The sequence below is a fragment of the Copadichromis virginalis genome, linkage group LG13 (genome assembly GCF_057382275.1).
Source record: "Copadichromis virginalis isolate Kocher_CV1m ecotype Utaka linkage group LG13, C_Virginalis_male_GT1.1, whole genome shotgun sequence".
Classification (NCBI taxonomy): Eukaryota; Metazoa; Chordata; class Actinopteri; order Cichliformes; family Cichlidae; genus Copadichromis; species Copadichromis virginalis.
This window is the reverse complement of record NC_140630.1, coordinates 22,681,646-22,701,953: the sequence shown is the minus strand read 5'-3', so window position 1 is coordinate 22,701,953 and position 20,308 is coordinate 22,681,646. Positions and strand designations below refer to the sequence as shown.

At 42.8% G+C, this 20,308-nt stretch overlaps 1 protein-coding gene across 3 annotated transcripts in view; it reads left to right on the top strand.

Annotated features, from left to right (window-relative positions):
• The window catches only part of tacc2 (transforming, acidic coiled-coil containing protein 2), a 47,335-nt gene that overhangs the window by 17,137 nt on the left and 9,890 nt on the right, over positions 1–20,308 (top strand). For 2 of the 3 annotated variants that reach the window (XM_085478059.1, XM_085478060.1), the window contains 6 exons: positions 112–750; positions 4,351–4,629; positions 15,761–15,867; positions 16,753–18,154; positions 19,778–19,835; positions 19,941–20,148. In XM_085478059.1, coding sequence (XP_085334185.1) covers positions 112–750; positions 4,351–4,629; positions 15,761–15,867; positions 16,753–18,154; positions 19,778–19,835; positions 19,941–20,148 — 2,693 coding nt within the window. Of the gene's footprint in view, positions 1–111; positions 751–4,350; positions 4,630–15,760; positions 15,868–16,752; positions 18,155–18,331; positions 18,368–19,777; positions 19,836–19,940; positions 20,149–20,308 lie in introns of all 3 variants that reach the window. The other variant, XM_085478058.1, reaches the window with a different exon arrangement.

Sequence of the window (20,308 nt, the reverse complement as noted above, 5' to 3'; positions counted from 1 at the left end):
CCTCTTGCTCACACACACATTTTTGATTTGTGAGTAATTCCTTGAGCATGTGCTATAAACTAAACAACAAACCCCCCACCTCTTCTCTTCTTCTGTTGTGTTTTTTCTCAGACCCTTTCCATCTCTGGAGTCTCCTCAACAAGAGTTTCTCACTCCGACTGAGGAGATAGCAGCTCCCGTGAGACAGGAGAAGACCCCACCACCAGAACTAGCAGCGGAGGAGACAGCAGAGATCCCACCTGTGAATCTTGTGAAGAAGCCAGTAGACCTTCCCAGACCTTTAAAAAAGGCAGGAGATCTCCTAGAATCAGCACATGAGATAGCAGAGCTTTCCAAACCACCGCAGAGTATAAAAGTAGAAGAAGAAGAAACGACAAAGGCAGAGCTTCCAGAAGCAGCCAAGAAAGAAGAAGAAGAGCATCCAGATGAGGTTCAAGAACCAAAAAGGAAGCAAGTTACTTCAACAGAAGTAGTGAATGAGGAACAGGCAAGAGAAAGGACAGATGAGATCCCAGAACCAACAGCTAATGATAATGAGCTCGTAGAACCAGCAAAGTATGAAGAACAAGAAACAACAAAGCCGACTACAGAGTCCCCACAGTCAGAGGAGAAGCCGGTCAGCGAGCTGCCAGTGGAGCTAGTGGAAAAACCTTTAGACATCCAGCCCGTGGAGCCAGCTGAAGTCCTAGCTGAGGAAACTGCAGCGACAGAGGCTGTTCAGGATCCGGCTGCAGAGCTACGGGACAGTGGGTGAGTGTTTTTACTGTCTGTATCACATGCTTGTCATATTTTTGAATTGATGCCCACAGTTTCCAGTGGAAACACATTTCACCGCTTTAAGTAAAACAGCCAACTAATGTTTCCTTAGAAACTCCTTTAACCAACAGACTCGCTCTTCTTCACACCGCATTCGGGGTCTGGATTCAAGAAAAGACGTCCATTTAACCCCCAGCTGATCTGAAGTTTTTGTGGTTTAGTGATTTCCCAACTGGAGATCATTTATAATTCAAACAAAGGAGATTTTGTCATAACATTTCCTTTGTACTGATCTATCAGATGCATTTCATTGGAGCGAAGATGTGTGTAAAATAGGGAGCTTTGGGGGACATGTGCTTTACAGGTCAGCTGTGCGTGCCTCACATTTAAAACTGATTTCCGTGTGCTTGGAAAACAACCTTGGTGGATTTGTTTTGGCTTTCAGACACTTCAACGGTGTCTGGGTGACTGTTCTCTCTACAGAGGTTTAACAGTGCCTATGAACTAATACGAATCTCAGATGTATACTGATTTATATGTAGTTGTTGAAATTTCCAAGTTAAATAAGCGCTGTAAAGCAGTGTATCAGTCAGTGTTAATGTAAGCATTTCAGCAGCACAAGTTGGACTGACTAATTCCTTTAGCGAAAAGCCAGATTTCTCACTAGAATTAGGTAAAAGCACAACGCTTTTCCATTTACCTCTCCGTGGGATCCATCCCTTTCGGCCTATCTTCATTAACTCAAATTCCCTTATTTGTCACTGTCTCCGACCACATGCCGTGGAGCCATCCCACATGCCAGATTAGCACTTGCTGCCTGTCAGTCTCAACACTTGTCCCATCACTGCTGTTGGATCCACACAGCATTGTTCAGAGCAGGAAAAAGGAAGAATGTTATTTCCCTGAGGTTTCATCAAAAGATACAGTTACTGTTGCGTACATGTGCCACAGAAACAAACGTGACAGCATATGATATATGATATGATACGCGTGTGTGTGTGTGTGTCTGTGTGTACATTGTGTTTTTTTTCTCTCCGCCCCCGAAGGCTGTCCGAGCTGTCAGTCCTACTCAGTCTGTGCGGCTTTGTGAACTGAAGCTTGTAGTGGGAGGAATTTGGGCAGGCACTCAGCCCCACTGAAGTCATTTGCACAGACCAGACAGAGTGGAACAAAAGCCAGGGTTCAGAGAAACACTCGAGCATGTGCTGCGGTGCGAGTTTGTTTGACAGAGTTAGTCTGAGAGTCAAAGAGAGAGGAGAGGAGGACTGGGACGTGCGGTCATCGGCTCCGCTGTTTTGGAGTTCAGGTCATTTCCATCGCTTACTGTAATTACTGTAACCTCTGAAGTCGTGTGATGGCTGAAATCTGGGTGAGTTGACAAACAGTAGCTCTGGTAGTTTTATGTGTGCATGTGTGTACGTGTTTGCGTACGTCCTTCCAGGTGGATGCAGCAGATGGTCTGTAGGTAACTAGTTCTAATTATGCTCTGCCTCTGCTGACCTCACCAGATGGGTGGAGGGGAGGGAAGAGCAGAGAGAGACGAAGGGAAGAGAAGGCTTTTCCAGAACTAAGTTGTGAAATGAAAGGTGCACCTCCTCCCATGTTAAAAGAAAAAACAGGTTAGAACACGTTATGCTTCCTTGGAAATCTCCTCAGTAATGGTAAAGATCAACACTAACAATCAAAGTTGTCCATAAATCCAGTCTAAATCATAGCTCTGTGATTTAATAAATGTTTTTGGGTCTTCCAGGAAACATTGAGGGCTCGTGACTGCATTACATAAAAGTATCATATAAATTTTTTTTTTCTAAAAAGCAGCACAGCTAGTTTTTTTCTGTTGAGGAACGCAGGAAAACAGCTGTGACTCTTTAGCCCAGAATGTGGGATATTTCTCAAAACAGAGGTAGGATGTCCTATAACCCACATTGTACTGTAAATAGATGTGTTGCCATGGTAATAGTAGGTTCATTTGCCTGTGCCGGCACAAGTGGAGTAAAAAAAAAACCCACTTTCATGCCTGCCTAATAATACTTTAAGCTCAGCATTGGCTAATGATTATGAAACGCGCATTCGTGTGTTCTTAAACAGTCATCCTTATAAACACTCATTAAACACACTCTCTGGACTTTGTGTCTTGTTATTTCTTGTTGGTCGCTTTCAACTTGTGTGCGTGTGTTTGGCGTGAATGCTGTAGTTGGCAATCATGAGCATGGGCGTTAGAGGATCGGTGCTTTTTTCTGAGAATTGTCATATCTGTGCTCTCTTTGAACTGCCCGTGAGGTGCCTTTGAGTAATGCGCACAGCTGAATTACTTACAGTAAACTCTGTATTGAGCAGACTCCAGGTGTTAATGCCAACAGTAGAACTAAGCTGTTTGATGTCTGGCTGTAAATGAGCACATGTGCTCCATCTAATTTGTTCATCCCACTCTGGAAGGAGAAGCCTCTGTTACTTCATGCACGTTGGATCTGGAGGCAGAACCCGGCTGGAAATCGCCAGCTGTTAACCTGAGCGGGTCAGCTGATATTAGCTACATTTAGAAGGCAGCGAGTCAGAAAATACAAAATGTTTTTGTCTTCATGCCCCCCAGGACTGCTTTTGTCCATCTTCGGAGGCAGCAGTGAGCTTTATGACACTTTTATGCTTCTATTTTCAAACTGCATGTGCCAAGTTGGCCGCAGATGCTGGCACATGTATAGCTTTGGCCTTCTGGTGTAAGTTTCTAATTGTGGGTAAAAAAAAAGAGAGGAATGGGACCAAATTAAAAACAGAAAAAAAATCTGATTTGAACTCAGAGAACATTAAAAATCATGTATGCAGTGGCCTTGCATCAATTAGAAAATTCCCTGCTTTGTAGTGGAATGATAATAACCACATTGTTAAATGTAACCTGTAACTTGCTGCGCCCTTAAGAAAAGCACACACCCTCATTAAATGCTATTAAGTTCAGGCTTTGCTGCGGAGAGAGAGGGCGAATAACTGAGCTCTGTTTCAGTCTGACACGAGCTGGCAGGGGCATTTAAAAAGTGCAGCTCAGCAGATGGTTGAGCGTAAGCACACGATACATGTGCTTTACTTTATGGAGGCATTGTGAAGCTCTATTTTCCAGAAGCGACTACTGGGATATTTTTAGCACTAAACAGGAGGCATGCCCCAAGTGGGGAACAGCTGCAAGGGCGTCCATCGCCTTGCCTGTCAGATTAGAAGAGCCTACCACTCCTGATAAGCAGGGCCTGGATCAGTGCCAAATCCACTCCACCAGGTGGCCGATGATGACAGAGCCGCACTCCCTCAAGTGGGCTACTTCTCCGTAGGGCAAGCATGGACTATCGTGTAAGGGGAGCGATGAGAGAGGTGACAAAACGTTCTTAGGATGGTTGGAGCGAGTCTTCTGTTTTTCAAGTCGCTGCTAGGTTTAAGTGATGGCACAGAACAGAGCGATCCTCCTTACATTTACTCTGCTCTGTGGTGAGTTTACTTCATGGGCCATTTGGATGGGAATTTGGAGAAAAACTGAGTGGGAACTCCAAATTTCCAAACTTGGCTTTCTTGTTTTGGTCTGTTTGTTGATGTTTTGTGTTCCCTCCCATGCAGGCCCTCCCTCGGTGACAAAGTAGAAAGCGGTCACCTGGCCCCCGCCTCTCCTCAACCACTACCCTCCGATCACCACCTCCTTCCTACTCACTTCCGAGACACCGCAGAGTTCCCTACCTCCGTCCCCACACTTCCAGAGGGTCACACACTTGAAGCCCTACCAACCCCGCCTGCGTCCCCCTGTCCTCCTCACCCAGCCCCTGCCTCCCCTCCTGCATCTTCTGCTGACCCCTGTGAGGATGTTTACCCCGCTTCTGCACCCTGCCATATCCCTTTAAGGTATGAACATGTGGCTGCTCCTGAACCTCTTCATCTTTTTGGCACTTGTAAAAAGGTGATGTGACTGTGTGTTCTCATTCAGTCCTTGACGTAGATTTGCTGACACTTGTCTCTTTAGCGTGCTTCACAAAAAGTAGTCTTCTCCTTATCCTGTTAACTGTCATTAGGTTCAGGTCAAATTACAGCATTAAACTGACATCTGGCACACTTGATTAACAAGTCTTGATTCTTAGAGGTACTAAACAGAAAACTAGTCAAAATCAATCATCTATCCTGTTCAAATATTCAAAGCTAAAGGACTATTTTAGCATTGTGGTTAATATTCTTATTATATTCTGTCTTCGCATATCTTTGTGTGCTTGAATATGTCTTTGGTGGCTGCACACTTTTTTCCAGTGAGAAGTAGACGCACATCAAAAAAGACACTATTATCCTTTGTGCAAACCAAGAAAAAAAAGATAAAATGTGTTGTTTTTTCTTGTGATTGGGGAGAACTGGGTTATATTTTGTGTCTTCGGGCTAAGTTAAGCTAACTAGCTACAAGCTCCTGCTTCATATTTACTATGAAGGTGGCATCAGTCATATCTAATTGTCAGCAAGAAAGCATTAGGTGTGTTTGCTTAAATATTGATTTATTCCTATATGAAAAATTGTGACATATATTTCCTGACAGTGCTGGCCATATATAGATAAATGATACACAGCATTGTTGACATTTTCTATATAAAGAACCACAGCTATGTGAACACCCAGTCTCATTACACCACTGACAAAATTACAGTATACCATTGCTATGCATGTCCACCACATGGACTCAAAGAAAATAAGATTTGCAAAATGTGAACTTAGTGGTCATGGAAAGCCAAATGCATACTGTATAATTGTGGCTTGTTAATGGTGAAAATAGCAGAAACACCAAGACAAAATGTACCTATTGATGCTTAAACATTCCGCAGTTTTTACTATTGCAGTGCAGTCTAACCAAGTAGTCCTTTAATGTGGTATAGCACATATCTTGACCTTTAACTGGCTGTTTCAACTTAAGAAACATTATTTTTCTCACTGAATTACTTGACACTGTGATTACTATTTTATTGTTTCAAGTATAGTTTATTCATTTAAACATTCCCCCGCAGCCGCTTTTGGCCTTTGCAACTGTATCATAGACTTTATTATATTAGAAGGAATGACTCAGCCACTTTCCCTGTTGCAGTGTCATTTACCACCAGCAGAGGGTTTGCAGAGTCCAGTCTTCATGTTGTGTTGCCAGACTGTGTCTGCACTCTGCCGTCTGGATGCTGCAGTAACCTGGAGCACACATGAATACACCTCAGCTCTCCTGTGCCGGATTATGCACATATGCTCAATTAGAGCAAATGACCAAACCTGTTTTCTGCACATTTGGTTGTGGCAGATGTAAACTGTGTGACTGTTCAGCTTTGTGAGCATACCCCTCACTAAGAGTTGATTTTGAGAATGCAAGGCGAGCATATTGATGCTACATTATTTATATCTGAGAGGCCTGTTAGATAGAACTGGAGAGGAGTGGAGCACCAGTGCGGCAACATTGACTGAATATTCTGATTGGATGCTCGAGTTTCCCATTTATCTGCACGCACAGCAACAGTGCCAGTGCGGCTGTATATATAAATTTAATCTGTAGATTGCGTTTTGAGTTATGTGCACTGCAAAAACACCTCTTAAACACAGGTTATTATAGTATTAGAGTGCATGTGCCACACCCTCTCTGCTCCTAGACATTAATTTGACTTATACACTGGGCAGTATTAAAACTATTTTTAATTGAAAATTGACCTTTATAGCTATGAGGTAATGAAAATGCCAATACGTCAAAAAACAAAAACAAACTTATATTTTGTCCCTTTTTCATAAATGACTCATTGATTTTCAAGAGTAATAATTATATCACATTGAGATGAATGCAACAGAGCCAAAACAAATATTCTGAATAATTAATCCGTTAAAGCCTCCCACACATCTTAGAGACATGCTTTTTTGTGTGAAGTAAGTTCCTGACAGCTGACGGGATTCTGGCAAAAGCCCTCAAAACAAAAGCTCCTCCCATGCTGTTACATTAATTGGCAATTCATGTATTTCAGAATATGGACAAAGCAAGATTATAGGATTTAAACAACTCACGCTCTTCTTTGAAATGTGTTTGTGGCAAATGTGTTCTCGCCGCTATTTTACGTGACCACATGACTGTAATCAGGATACTAGACTGATGGCTGTCTCAGCTCCAATTTAACAGCTTCTTTTTCATTTTGAGGTGCTCCACTTACTCGCCTGCTCTCGTCTTTTACTTAAACAAAAAGAAATCCCACTGAATCTCAAGGTGTGGTGGAGGAGTGTACTGTAAGTGCCAACCCGAGGAGTCAGTCCCACAAGTGATTAATGGGAGGAATGCAGGTTTTTCTTGGCATATAAGAATTAAAGCTTGAGACTACTCTGCTCAGTCAGCAGCTCTAAGGCAGGAGGATCAGAGGAGCATGTGTCGTCATCTAAAGTCAAGATTCCTGTAAGATGTATCCTAGAACTTCTTGATTTAATGGAACGAAAGCATAGCTATTCCAGTCTCCCTGTACTTAGGAGTTACACTACAAACATGAACAAATGCGGAGTTAGTGTCCCATTTTCGATTATTGCCACAGCTTTGTCACTGGTAACATATTTGTCGGTGACCCCTCGTGCACAGTGGATGGGAGCGTTGTGACCCGGAGGTGAACACTCCAATCAGGAGGCGAACTCTCAGTACAGCTTTGATTTGCAGTGACCCAGTGACCCATGGAAGCAAAAAGCCCCCTACTGCTTACAGAGCCATGGATCGTTCTACAGCTCACTGCTGAGGGCCAAATTTTTGTGGTCTCTTATGAAGTTTTTTTTTTGGTGCCACATTATTCGATATATAATTGGTTTTGTTTGTTTTTTAACTTTGAGACTTTACTTGCTCTCAATGTGGACCCGCTACACTGAAGTTCCTTTCATAATGAAGCTTTCTACATCATAAAATTCTAGTTATGCTTTAAATGATTATTTTCCAACATGTCCTGCATTCTTCTAATCATATTTAATGCAGACAAAGCTGTATGTTGTGGATTTTTAATACACCTAAAGTTCATTTTGAAAGGACTTCAACAAGGCTATATATACATATGTATATTGTATATATGGATTGTGATGACCTGATTCTTCTTGAGTGGCGTTATGAATTTTTCAGATAAATCTGCCAGAGCTATATCTTCCAGTGCCTGAGTCTGCTGAATTTTTCATTTCTTCATTTTTTTCAGCGTGCAGTCGAAGCTCAAGTTTAAGGCCAGGCCCTTAAAGCTGCGACAAAAGGTGGATGTTTATGTCAGACATTCAATATGACAGGAACATGTACTCCACAAACAGCACTGCACTAGATACTACAGCCTGTATATGGAATCATCTAGAACTTGTATGTGCTGAAGTCTCAAAAGGAGTAGAAAAAGAATAGAAATAACATCTTCTTTTGTTTTTTTACTTAATTTCTCTGCACAGAGATTAGTTTCCATTTTCCAGATGTGCTAGGCTCTCTCCTCTTTTTTTGGTTTTACCTTGTGTGTCGACCATGTTCACCATGCTTCTGTCTTTGTGTAAAGCCTCTCCACTCTTCAGATGAAACATCACATATTATTCTAAGTGCAATAAAAGACCTAGTGAAGGTTCCACATAATGCCAGATGGGGAGACTTGTCTATACATGCTCCCACCCAGCACACCCAGTCTCCACCCACTTTCGTGTTGCCCCCCTTCCAAAGCATCCAATCTTGGGGGAACACTGGGCGATCAATATTTTTTAGAAGGGGTCTGTGTTGTGAGTTGTGGGTTTTGAGTTTGCTTGTCCCCTCGGGTCGTGGAATATCGATTGTCATGCCCATCAGAGTCTCAGATCACATCGATATTCTTTGTGAAAATCAGGGTTAATGGACTCCCATGTTTACATGCAAACACTTCCCCCTTTCAAATGCTGTGTTAGGTTTTGGGGGGGGAATTGGAGATTCCCCATTTCATTGTGTTTTTTTTGTCCTCCCAGGCAAAGATAAGATACCTGATACCTCAATACAGCAACTCACTGTGACTACCAGTCCCTCGGGCTCATGTTATTGTAGTGAGTCCTCAATTCCTCACGTTCCCATGAGTCTACAATGGATTTATTCTTCTCATATTTCCAGTGCCTCTCTTTCCTATTGCTCATTGACAGTCAGTAGGAAATATATTGTTTCTACTCTTATTTCCATTCTTTGTATGTCACACAGAAATGCATTAAAAAAATTTTTTTTTCTTTGTTTTTATAATTTGTGTTTTTTTTCATAGAGGCACTGTTCGACTGTCTTCAAGGGAAGACTATAGTGGAGCTGAAGTTGAATAACACACATTCACACTCACGCATAGTTTCTCAGAGTCTATTGTTTACCCCGTGCATCACTCTGGTTGGCTAAGCCGAGTGCTGGAAGCTTCCATTGTGTGAAAAGGAGGCACAAAAATGACATTTTCACTATGCAGCTCATTGCACGAGTCAGAGGGACCCTGGCAGGAGAGAGCCAAATTTGCAAGGTGCTGGTAATGCGGGAGTGAGGGACAAACAGAGTGAAGGGGAAAGCGTCTCTTAATCAGACTGGATTTGGGGGGAGAAACTGCTATTGTTTGGCTCCCCCATAGTTGCAGTAGCAGATGAAAAAAAGAAAAGAAAAGCTGCTTGTCTTTTTAAAGGCACAGGAGGCTGGTGTCAGGGGAGAGAGTGAAGGAAAGAGGGGGGAGGAGGCAGCGAGAGCAGCAACACCGCTCAGCGATCTCAGCAACCAAAGAGACAAGAGGCACCTCTGAGAGACTTGCATGAAAACAGGATTACACTTACATCCTTTTTGTTTTGCTTCATTCCCTCTTTTACATCCTGCTCTTGGATATTTTGTTCCCTCCTGTAGCTTTATTTAACGCCAGATGTGAAGCAGGAACATTCCCCGTCTGTAGAGGTGTAGAGGATCGGGGATGATGTGCATAAAGTGAGGAGCCCTTAATCATCCCGTGTTTTGCTCCTGATGCGAGAAGCTCGCTCATCCTCTGCACTGCAGCACTGTACGCTCAGCCAGCCTCCGGTACAGGCTCCCTGCCTGCCTGCTCTGCAAGGATCACCATCAAAAGGAGGAAGGAGTTTTGGGGGTAGCAGGTGGATGTGGAGGGTGGCCGGAGAACAGGAAGAGGCAGGGGGGGGCAGGGGTGCTGAGCTAGTTGAGGATGGGAGCCAACGAGTCCATGGAGCAAGGACAGAGTCCCTGTCCCTCTCAAGAACACATGTGAGTGAACTTAACTTTAACTCTTGCATCGCTGCTCAGTGTGGCGTCTGAAGATGTTCAGAGGTGTGATCAAACCCATTAACAAGGAGAACAACATCATAGATCCATTGAGAACTGAGGTGTACTGACATGTGGTGTGTTTGTTTTCTATGAATTCATGGCTTTGCCTTAGTCTTTCATGCCACACGAATGCTCAGTGTGCCGTCACTTGTGACTATAGGTGCATACAGGGCTGATTGTTGGTTATGTCACTGATACGGCTGAGAGATGAAGGCTGAAGACAATCCCTGTGGCTCACTTTTTTGTTTCCCTCCTCTGTTGTTGTTGTTTTTGAAACCTTCCCACTTCAGCCTATTAGCTCTTCCCTATGCATTCTGCCCACAAAACCTTTCCAGCCTGTAACGCTCCTGTGTAGCCAGCTGAGGATGCCAGTATTGTTTTGTTGTTTGCTATTGTGATGTCAACAAGGATGAGGAAATTGGAGCACGTGTGCATGCAAATGCACATCGTTTTGCCTGCGACTACAGTACGGATGAGACCTGGCTCAGCAGAGCCAGAATACAGTGCAGCAAGTACTGCTGGGAAGCTGGTGGGGTGATGTTTCGTTCTCTGGGAAGGAGGACGCGTCTGACGCGCTGGGAGTGGGACGTGGTGACTGTGTTGAAATAGAACACGCTGCATGTGTGTGTGGCTGCGTGTGTGGGGTGGGAGGGAGTTACCACGGGAATATCAGTGGATGAGAGAAAGGGAGTTAGAGGGAGCGAGACGGAGCAAGAGTGCTCCACTTTGCTTTGTTTTATTTATAACTCAGACACACTACTGCGCCCGGGGGAGCAACAGAAGAGAGAGATCAGGGAAATGGACTGAACGCTGGTGTTTGTGTGCTGTAGAAATTAAAGATTAATGGCATAATAAAGTCTTTTTTCATCTTAAAGTCCTACAAAGTCTAGGCCTCGGAGGACTGGATACTTTTGTATTAATATTCACAACTCACTGCTGTGAGCTTTTATCACAGGCTAGCTGTAATAAAAGTCAGCAGCTATTTTTCTTAAAGGTGTGCAGAGCTTTCCCAACCATTAATAGTACGACTTCTACTTTACTCCATCAGTTGTGGAACACTGTTTAAGGCACTAATAAGAAGCTTTCACACATCAAAACATTATATGTCACTAATCGGAGTGTAAGAAAAAAGACCAAATTACTGACTTTTAGTTCTTTTCAGTCACATTTTATTTTAAAATGTAAAACAAGAGTCCAAGCTCTTTAATCATTAGTTATTATTAATCTCTGGTTCTCATGTCCTGTCTTTCTCCCTTCATCCTTAACTGATTATACCAGATGGCTGCTTCTTCCTGAGCCTGGTTCTGCTGGAGGTTTCTTCCTATTAAAAGGGAGTTTTTTCTTTCCACTGTCGCCAAGTACTTGCTCATAGGGTGCCGTCTGATTTTGGGGGTTTTCTGTCTATTACTGTAGTGTCGTTACCTTACAGTATAAATCATCTAGAGGTGACAGTTTTTGTGATTTGCTGCTATGTAAATAAAATTGAATTTAACTGAATGAGGACTGGGGCATTGTCTCTCGCCTACCTTTGCTTTCCAAGGTAGGAGAACGAACCAAGCATCTGATCTCATAATCCAAATGGAGAGAGATGTTGCAGCCCCCTACTTGCCGATCGCCTGCTTTACTGGCGTCAGCCTGGCCTGTTGCCTTTTAATGCGCCATCTGCTTACAGTCATTGGTCAGATTAGGCTAAGTGTGGTATTACTCATAAAGATAATCTTAGCCTGACATTCTATCTTAATGGCTTCCTTGTTCTGAGACTTTGGACAAATGACCCCAGATTACAGGTGATCGCTGATCAGAGTTGACGTCAGCCTGGATGGAGATGAGAGACGAAAACTTCAAACCATCTGCTGTTTGAGAGATTATTTTGATAGTGCAGGTTCAGTAATCATTTGCAGATGTCATAGTTGTTTGTTTTTTTTCCACTGTAAATCCTCTGCAGGCTGCTCCCTGTTAATCCCATCCTAGAAACTCTGCACGTGCTTTTGTAAAATGAAAATAGGTTGTAGCGTACAGTGGCTATGATGCAATATTTCATATTCAGACTCATTCATCAGTAGGATAAATGTGTCGGAGCTCCCTCTGTTGGCCTCTGTAGTTAAACTATCTAGGACAGGCATAGTATGCCTCTATATTTCATTATGATGCCATATTTTCCTCTTCCTTCTCTGTTCCTAGTATAGATCAAAACACAGCGTTACCTTATTAGAAAAGACACTTTGTAAAAGTTGTGCCTTTTTCATTATCCATTTTCTTTGGTGATAATTAGTTTGTCACTCATAATTGCTATGAAGCATCCAACAGATTAAGATAAAGATTATTGCTACTGCTACTTTACACTGTTCTTTCCCTTTTTGTTGGGGGGGAAGTAGGTTCTTTGTTGGCCAAAATGCTAAAAGCAAATCACAAATCTGCCCGATGCTGAAACCCGTGCAGAGCTGAGAGTGGAAAAAAAATCGCTGGATCAGGAGCAGAAAACAAAGATGTAATGAATTGTAGAGGTTTAGCTTTGGGGATGTATGACAGTCAAGATTTGATGGAGGGAGTGTGCAGCAGCTAATCCTTTAAGGCTAATCAAACAGCAGCTTGGAGACCATCAGCCTGCCTCTAGTCCTCCCTCCCTTCTTCTTTCCCCCCCCATCTCATTCCATGTCTCCTTATTTCTCTCTTTAGTGACAATGGCAGATTTACTCTTTTTGCAAAAAACGGACGATTGCTCGTCTCAATTTACAATTTAAAATTTATTCTTTTGAGCCGGATTCTGTTTTTGTGTCGGTTTTAACCCTGCTCCCCGTTTCTCCCGGCGGCTCTCCCTCCAGCGCTCTGAAAGCTGTTTAGACAGACTGCGTTGGATTCGGTTGGAAGCAGCGACACAGCTGGCTGTCTGAAAAGCAGCATCTTCCTGCCTCACGCTGCAGAGTTTCTGTCTCCAGGCAGTCATCTCAGCCTGCGAGAGGCTGCTATTAACTGCTGCTCTCTTTGTCTCCGCTCGTCCCCATATTCCCGACTGCTCTCCCACACCCTGCTCATCTTCTTTCTACGTTTCATCAGCTGCTATGTAGCACAGGAGCTGCTGCTGATATGGTTGCATGAACACAGTGGGCATTCCCCGGTGATTATTATTCATCTTATTAATTTCCATGATATCCACATTTAATTATATAAATTCTGTCGGTGTTTGATCGAATAGATGCCAGTGGAATAAATTAGAATAATGATGGCCAATAAGGACATTTACTGGATTAAGTAATAGAGCAAAAGTAAATAGAAATTGATCATGTTTTTCCTAATGAGCTTTGAACAAAAGGATGCTGATGCAACAGCTGCTTACCTCTGTGTAGATCTACAGTGTGCATTTATAGCATTTCACGTATCATAATATACTTCACTCAGTCAGCTGTGGGGGCCTTTTTAGGTTGTGTGTGTATTTTCAACAGCGTGGATCCAGACAGCTTTTCTTCTTCCGTATTCGTGGAACATATGGCGCGAGCAACCTCTAGTTACCATAGCAACACTGTGTTTGCAGTTGCATGAAAAATGCTATCCACAAGGACATAAACAGAGCTCTGAAATGAGCCCTAATTACTTTGTTATTGCCTTTTTGCTTTATTTGCATACATCTGGAAAGTAGAAGCTTTTGAGATTTTTTTTTAAATTTATAAACATTAACTAGGCGGCTAAATTTCTTTTTTATCAATGAATTAACTGAGTGGCTTTATTTTGTACAGTAAACCTAGATCGGTGGTCTGTAAGCTTATTTGCTCTTTGCATATTACTCCCTGTAAGTGGGTCCTTGTCCTTGAAGCTGTCTGTGTCACTGCCTGCCTGACCACCTGAATGTACAAAGCAGTTACTAGTGACTGATCCAGATGGATTTGTAGGCATACCCGTCTTATCCTGCTGGGACACACTAGGCCCTCACAGAGATTACAGCTCTGTCTCACATCTAGACCATGTGCTGTCTCATCTGGCATCACAGCACCTTTGTAGAGTTAAGATAAAAAAAACAAGTATTAATTACGCCCACCTAATATTTGATATGCTGTTGGTGTATTAACATTCATGTTTTAGATGCATGCGATATTGTTACAGCAGTATCTGCTGTTGCTGTAATGTAATGCTACATTACTGCTAGCTTGCTTGGTTTCTATTATTGACCACATTGAAGGCTTAAGTGGTGTCCCATGTACCCTTCTCATTCATGGTACACATTTATTTCAGCCATTGAAAGCTTTGGAATTTGCCTGGGGGGTAAATCTCTGTGTGTCTTTGCTTGAAGAAAAGCAAAATTTGTTGAATTCAGGCAGGAATGGACAGTATGAATAGAAAAAGATTAAAGGGTGCTGTAACATATATTACATGCCAGTTGAAATGGTGTTATTGCAGTACAGTATAATATACAATCCAAGAGAATGAGGTTTAACTGGCTGGTGTGTTTTAGACCTGTGCAGTGTGGTTATAGCAAAGATTTTCAGGAAAAAAGGAGGAAGGGGTAGAGGGATGGAGGAGTGAGAGAGCGAGAGAGAGCGAGAGAGAATATAGTGTACTGCTGGAGGTGGGCTTCTGCAGGCGGTCGCATTTAGATTGGGAGACAGCATTTCCTACTGAACAGGAGTGGAGACAAACTGATATGGCTACAGATGACAAAGAAGAGCAGCATGAAAGGACTGTAGATTAGAGACAAAGAGATCTGGATACTAGACGACAGAGAGAAAGAGACAAGGCAGAGGGAAGGCTGCATCCAGGATCCTATCTGTGGGCTCCTACCTGTGTGTCAGGCAGTAGCTCTGGTGCGGAGAGGTGCAACCCACCAGCAACCATGGCAGTGAGTGCGTGGCAGGCTCTGTCTCCACTGCAGTGGGCTCGATGGGGCTGGGACACTCTGCTGGGTGGGGCAGGAGACGGGAACAGCCCAGACGCTGATCCGGCTCTGGGGCTCCTTCGCCGTCTCTCCTGGGGCTCACGTCATGACAGCATGATCAGGGCTGCCAGGGAACCGGTCAGACAGAGGTGAGACAGGATGGGGGACCGGAATCATATACCGTCAGATAATCCATTGATCAGCATAGCATTAAGCTGGGTAGCCAGGCTATGTTTCCAGCTTCGCTGCCACTTGTGTACTTGAGTGTGTTTTGCTGAGAATGATCAGATGTACAGACTTTATTTGCACGCAGAAAGCTTTAATTTCTCATTGTTTTAATTCAGGTGTTTCCGTATTTCCTGTGTATTTCCTGTATTTTATAGCTGTCATATCTCATCAAGGCTCTTGAGGCTTTCTGGTATATTTGAGTCTTAGTGTGTGCTGTGTAAGGTAATGCTTTGTCTCAGGCGTGTCGTTATCTGTCACCTCACTGCAGATTCAGCATTCTCATTGGAGCACCTAGAAATGAAAACATAAACTCATCATAGCCTGGAGCTTTTTAAATTTTTTAAACCATCACACATGACAGGAAATACTCTTACTGCCGTTCCCACATGATGTACTGCAAGCGTGTAATAAACTGTGTAGCCTCTGATTAAAAATACCTCCAACATACCGTGACATAAAGAATAACATTAGAGCTGCACGACTGGAAAATAATTCTGTCCTTCGTGATGATATTATCTTTCACCTTTTTCTTGAGATGGATGGATATTTATGTTAATGAGCCTGATATGGGTCGTTATAGTCCAGTGGGTATCGGCCTGCTTCACAGCACCTTTCACTTAATGTTTCCTCATCTTTTATTGTAGGAGCTCAGACTCTGATGGCGCTTTTGAGACCCCTGAATCTACAACTCCAGTGAAGGCTGTTTCTCCAGCTGAGCCTCAGATAAAGCAAACAACATCTGACGAGAAAGGTACAGCAGGACAATTATTTCATGACCTTTGCTTAGTTTTATACCGATTTAAGCTGTTTCACTATTGAAAAAGTGTTGTTACTGGATGGATTGTTACACCACCTAGTGGAATGAAGTTGTAATTTAAATCTGCCTTTTTTTTTTTGCCGTGTCAGCCTACAGTGCTCAGAGCTACATCTCTGGGGACACTTTATTCTCTCTTTTATGTGTTTTTTTTCATGCCTTTTTGTCCAGTTGGGACATTCATTGAATTATTTATAACACATCCATCTCTAGAGTTTAAAGTGTCACACAAAGACAATCACAGAGCAGTTAAATTCTACCATAATCTACAGTACTGTGCAAAACTTCACCCCTCATTTCTTTATATTTTTCAGAAAAGCAGGAAATAGGCCCAGCAGTTTATTAAAATATGTGCAAATACAGATGGGAATAAATAAAGCTTTTACAATTCTACTGAGCTTAGTCAATATTTGGTATGACCATCTTTATTTTTCAACACAGCCTGAACTCTTAGCAAAGGTTTCGTGCTGAAAAATGAAGCTGTTGCCATTCAGATGCTTACCAGATGGTACTGTATGGTGGATCAAAATCTGACCATATTTTTCTGTATTCATAAATCCCATCAATTTTGACAAGATTATCAAGAAAAGGCTAAAACGCCTCCCCATAAAATGATAGGGTCTTCACTGTACTTTATTCTTTGGCAATCACCTTGCAAAAATATGATTTCATGCATGTATAACTGTATCGTTGGTATTTTTCACTGATTTGAAAAAAAAAAACAAGCAAGAAAAAGCATGTTATGTTCGACTGAATGGTTGGATTAGTTAGACTCTAGAAATCTTTGTCTTATGTTCCACATCTTTCAATCTCCTTTTGCAGTAGAAGACACCTCAATCACTGATCCTACATCTGACTTCACTGCAGCCGAACTACCATGCCATTCTGAGTCAAATACTTTTGATGAAAACAAGCCCATCGCTGCCAGTGGTACATATAACATTGACTTTTTTGCTGCAGAATCAACGACTCACACTCTAACCCGTTCTCTGAGCCTCCAGGGAGGAGAACTAGATAGTTCTGCTCTGTTGGACGGATCACCTTCAGGAGGTTTCCGTCCACACTCCGAGTCTTTCAGTGTAGGCACTGAGAGTGCCCCAGGGACACTCCGCAGGCCCAAGAAAGGTCGTCCTGGGTCTGTAAAGAAAAAGCCTCTTCTCAGACAGAACTCTAACCCAGAGAGCCCAAGGCCAGACTCATCCAGCAGCACCCCAGAAATTAAGAAGCGGGCGAAACCTCGAACAGCCAGCCCTCTCCAGGCTCAGGAGGAAACTGAAGGAGGCTCTGCAACACCGAGTCCTGGAGGAACGCAGCGAAAAGCCAGAAAGACCCGTGTTGAGACTCCTCCTCCCCTGCCAGAGGAGACCAATCATACCACCCAAGAGGAGAGCCTTATTGTTCCTGCCTTACCTTTATGCCAGGAGGAGATACCCCTCCCTGAAAGTCAAGCAGACAAAGAAGAAACCCCCATCCCTCCCAGTGGCTCCTACAAATGGGATCCAGACAACTTTGAGAACATCAACCCCTTTAAAACCGGAGGTAGTAAAATTGCCAATTCCCCTGTTTTGGGTCGTAAGGAGCCTGTGTGTGCCCCCATTTCCACCCCTCTAGAGAGTCCCCCCGTCCCATCTGAGGAACCACATTACCCCAGTCCACCCGCTCCTATTAGAGAGCCAGTCACGAATCCTGAGGAGCAGCCCATTATACCCAAGCGTCAGTCACTAAGACTGGAGTTTGACTACTCCGAGGAAAGTGGTGAGGCATCACATCAGGCCTCTCCTCCACCTAAGAAGCTAGGCAAGAAGCCAGGTGCCAAGATGCCTCTGAGGAAACCAAAGCTGGGGCTGAAAAAGGCGCCTCCAGCACAGACAGAGCAGCTGGACAACATTCCTCCGGCATCTCACAACAGCAACGAGGATGAAATCCCGGCAACTAAAGCATCTTACACCTTTGAACTCGACAAGTATGAAGATCCAAACTTGAATCCATTTACTTCAAGGAAAAGTATCACCAACTCCCCCAAACTATCCAGGCCGCCTTATAACTTTGATGACTCCATAGACCCTTTCAAAAGCTCCAACAAGTTGGCCAATTCCCCTCCTAAGACTTCTGCCTCATTTGAACTGTCATCCAATGACAATGATACTGAAAATGACAACCTCGGGGAATTAGAGGACCAGAACCAGAACAAACCTGCCAAGAAGAAGAAAACTCCCATCAAATCGTAAGTTCACTCTGTATTACCAGAGGATTGTCTATTCACAGAAAAGTCTGCATCAGTCTGTGAGGATTTTAGGTTAGTCTGTGTTTGTATGTGGTTCTCTAGCCAGTTTTGCCAGTGTCCTCTGTCTGTCTGTCTGTCTGTCTGTCACCTGTGTCTGTGTATTCTCATATGTCACAGGAAGTCCAGGGGTGTGTCTTCTCTATGTTGTTTTTTGTAAGTACAGGGACAATACAGCCATCCACCCTTTTGCCCTCTAATTCAATCTGGCCCTCTTTGAACCAGCATGTTGCCCTGTTGTCCCTATTAACAGAAACATCAAAATCATTTGCGCTCGCTATTAAATCACTGAAACTCATCAGAAACGTACCCATTTTAACTGGAGTATCCATGCCAGTTTAAATCACCCATAATCCCTCCAATAGAAGATCCAGTTAGTAAATTAATGCTATATTTCTATTGACTTATGGATGGATAGTGGTGAAAAACTCTCTTGTTTTTTGTTATTTTGCTTTCCTTTTTTACACTGAAGTATCTGCAATAATTTTGTTCATTTGTATCCAGTTGTAAGTGTTTAACAAAGAAGGTGCTGGTGCCCCCTCTGGTGTTCATTGTTTGCTATTGAGGAAAGAACGAAAGCTACAGTGTATCAGCGTGTGCCAGGATCACATACAGTTTGAAACAGGCTGGACCAGAAGCTACCTTTCTTTTAATGCAGTGAACTACAACTTAGTGATAATATTTAATCAAGGACCCAGATATCATAAAAAACATGTACAATGTCAACAGTATGTTTTATTGCATGTGAATTAGAGCAAATTTGGCTCAGACCACATACTGTATCTGATACTACTGCTATTTAATATATTTTTACAGGGATACATAACCCTTTTATTAATTCAGGCATGCATTACACATTAAACACTGAGCATAAAAACAACAGGGTCTATGCAGTCCTGTGAAAAACTAAGTACATCATTACTGCTTTGATAAAAATTAAGGGGGTAAGTAGTAGCCAGGTGCTGCTAATGCACCTGATTAACTGATCATCACTGAAGCAGCACTGTAAAGAAAGGTTGGTCAAAATTCCTCCACAACAATGTGAGAGACTGATAAAGTCTGAGAAAAAAGAAAACTGCATAGAGCCGTGTGAAAACTTGTTTTTGCACGTGACTGTATGTATTTACAGTGTAAGTAAGTGTAAAATTGGATAATTCCTTCTAAAGGTTGTTGCAAAGTTCTAATAATTAAGCTACAGTATTGTTTACCTCATCATCATGATCACTAAACCTGGAAAACCAAGCTGCTCATAACATAATATTAATTTTCCATTACTCTTCACTGTCCAGTTACTAACTATAGATTCAGCCCTCTTCAGAAGCATTTACTGTTCTATCCATTTCAGCCACACACAGTAAGCAGCACTGTTGCACATGTGGAAATGAACTATGCAAATTAATGTTTTTTGCAATGATGATTTTATGCAAAATCCAGTCTTTCCAACTAGCTCATATTTTAGCATCTACAACTACACAAATGCTATATAAATGTGCAGCAAATGCAGAATTAAATACAGATAATGATTGACTCTAGAGTTTGACGGTGGATCTTTTTATATCCCCTCAGTAATACTTTCAGAGTGAAGAGGTCGCCAAAGAAATCACCCTTATCTGACCCATCACAGGTATGTATCTGATATGCAATCTCGCTTGGCTCTCCCGCTTTATCTATGTGCATTTCTCCCTCTTTCATGTGTCATCACTCTCTGCCGCCTTTTTTTGTGTCGCAGGATCTTATACCCGCAGATGAACCTTCCTCCCTTCACCAGCAGGATGATCATGCCACAGATGAGGAGAAACTAGCCTCCTCCACCAGTCATAAGTGGGCAGCCCTGCACGACATGGATGGAGATTTAAACTCTGACCAGCAAGACTTTCCTCAACCGTGCGACCTTACATCCTTTGTTAATGAGAACAGCCTTCCTAAGGAGACTCCAGGTGAGGCATAACTGTCTGACTCTCTGTAACTCTCGGTAATTCAGAGCTTATGTCTGGATAAATCCTTACATACTGTATATGAATCAGAAACTTTACCTTTTATTCATACTGCTGTGTTATTGATTTTTCTTGTGGCAGCGATATAAGTCTGCTGGCCCAA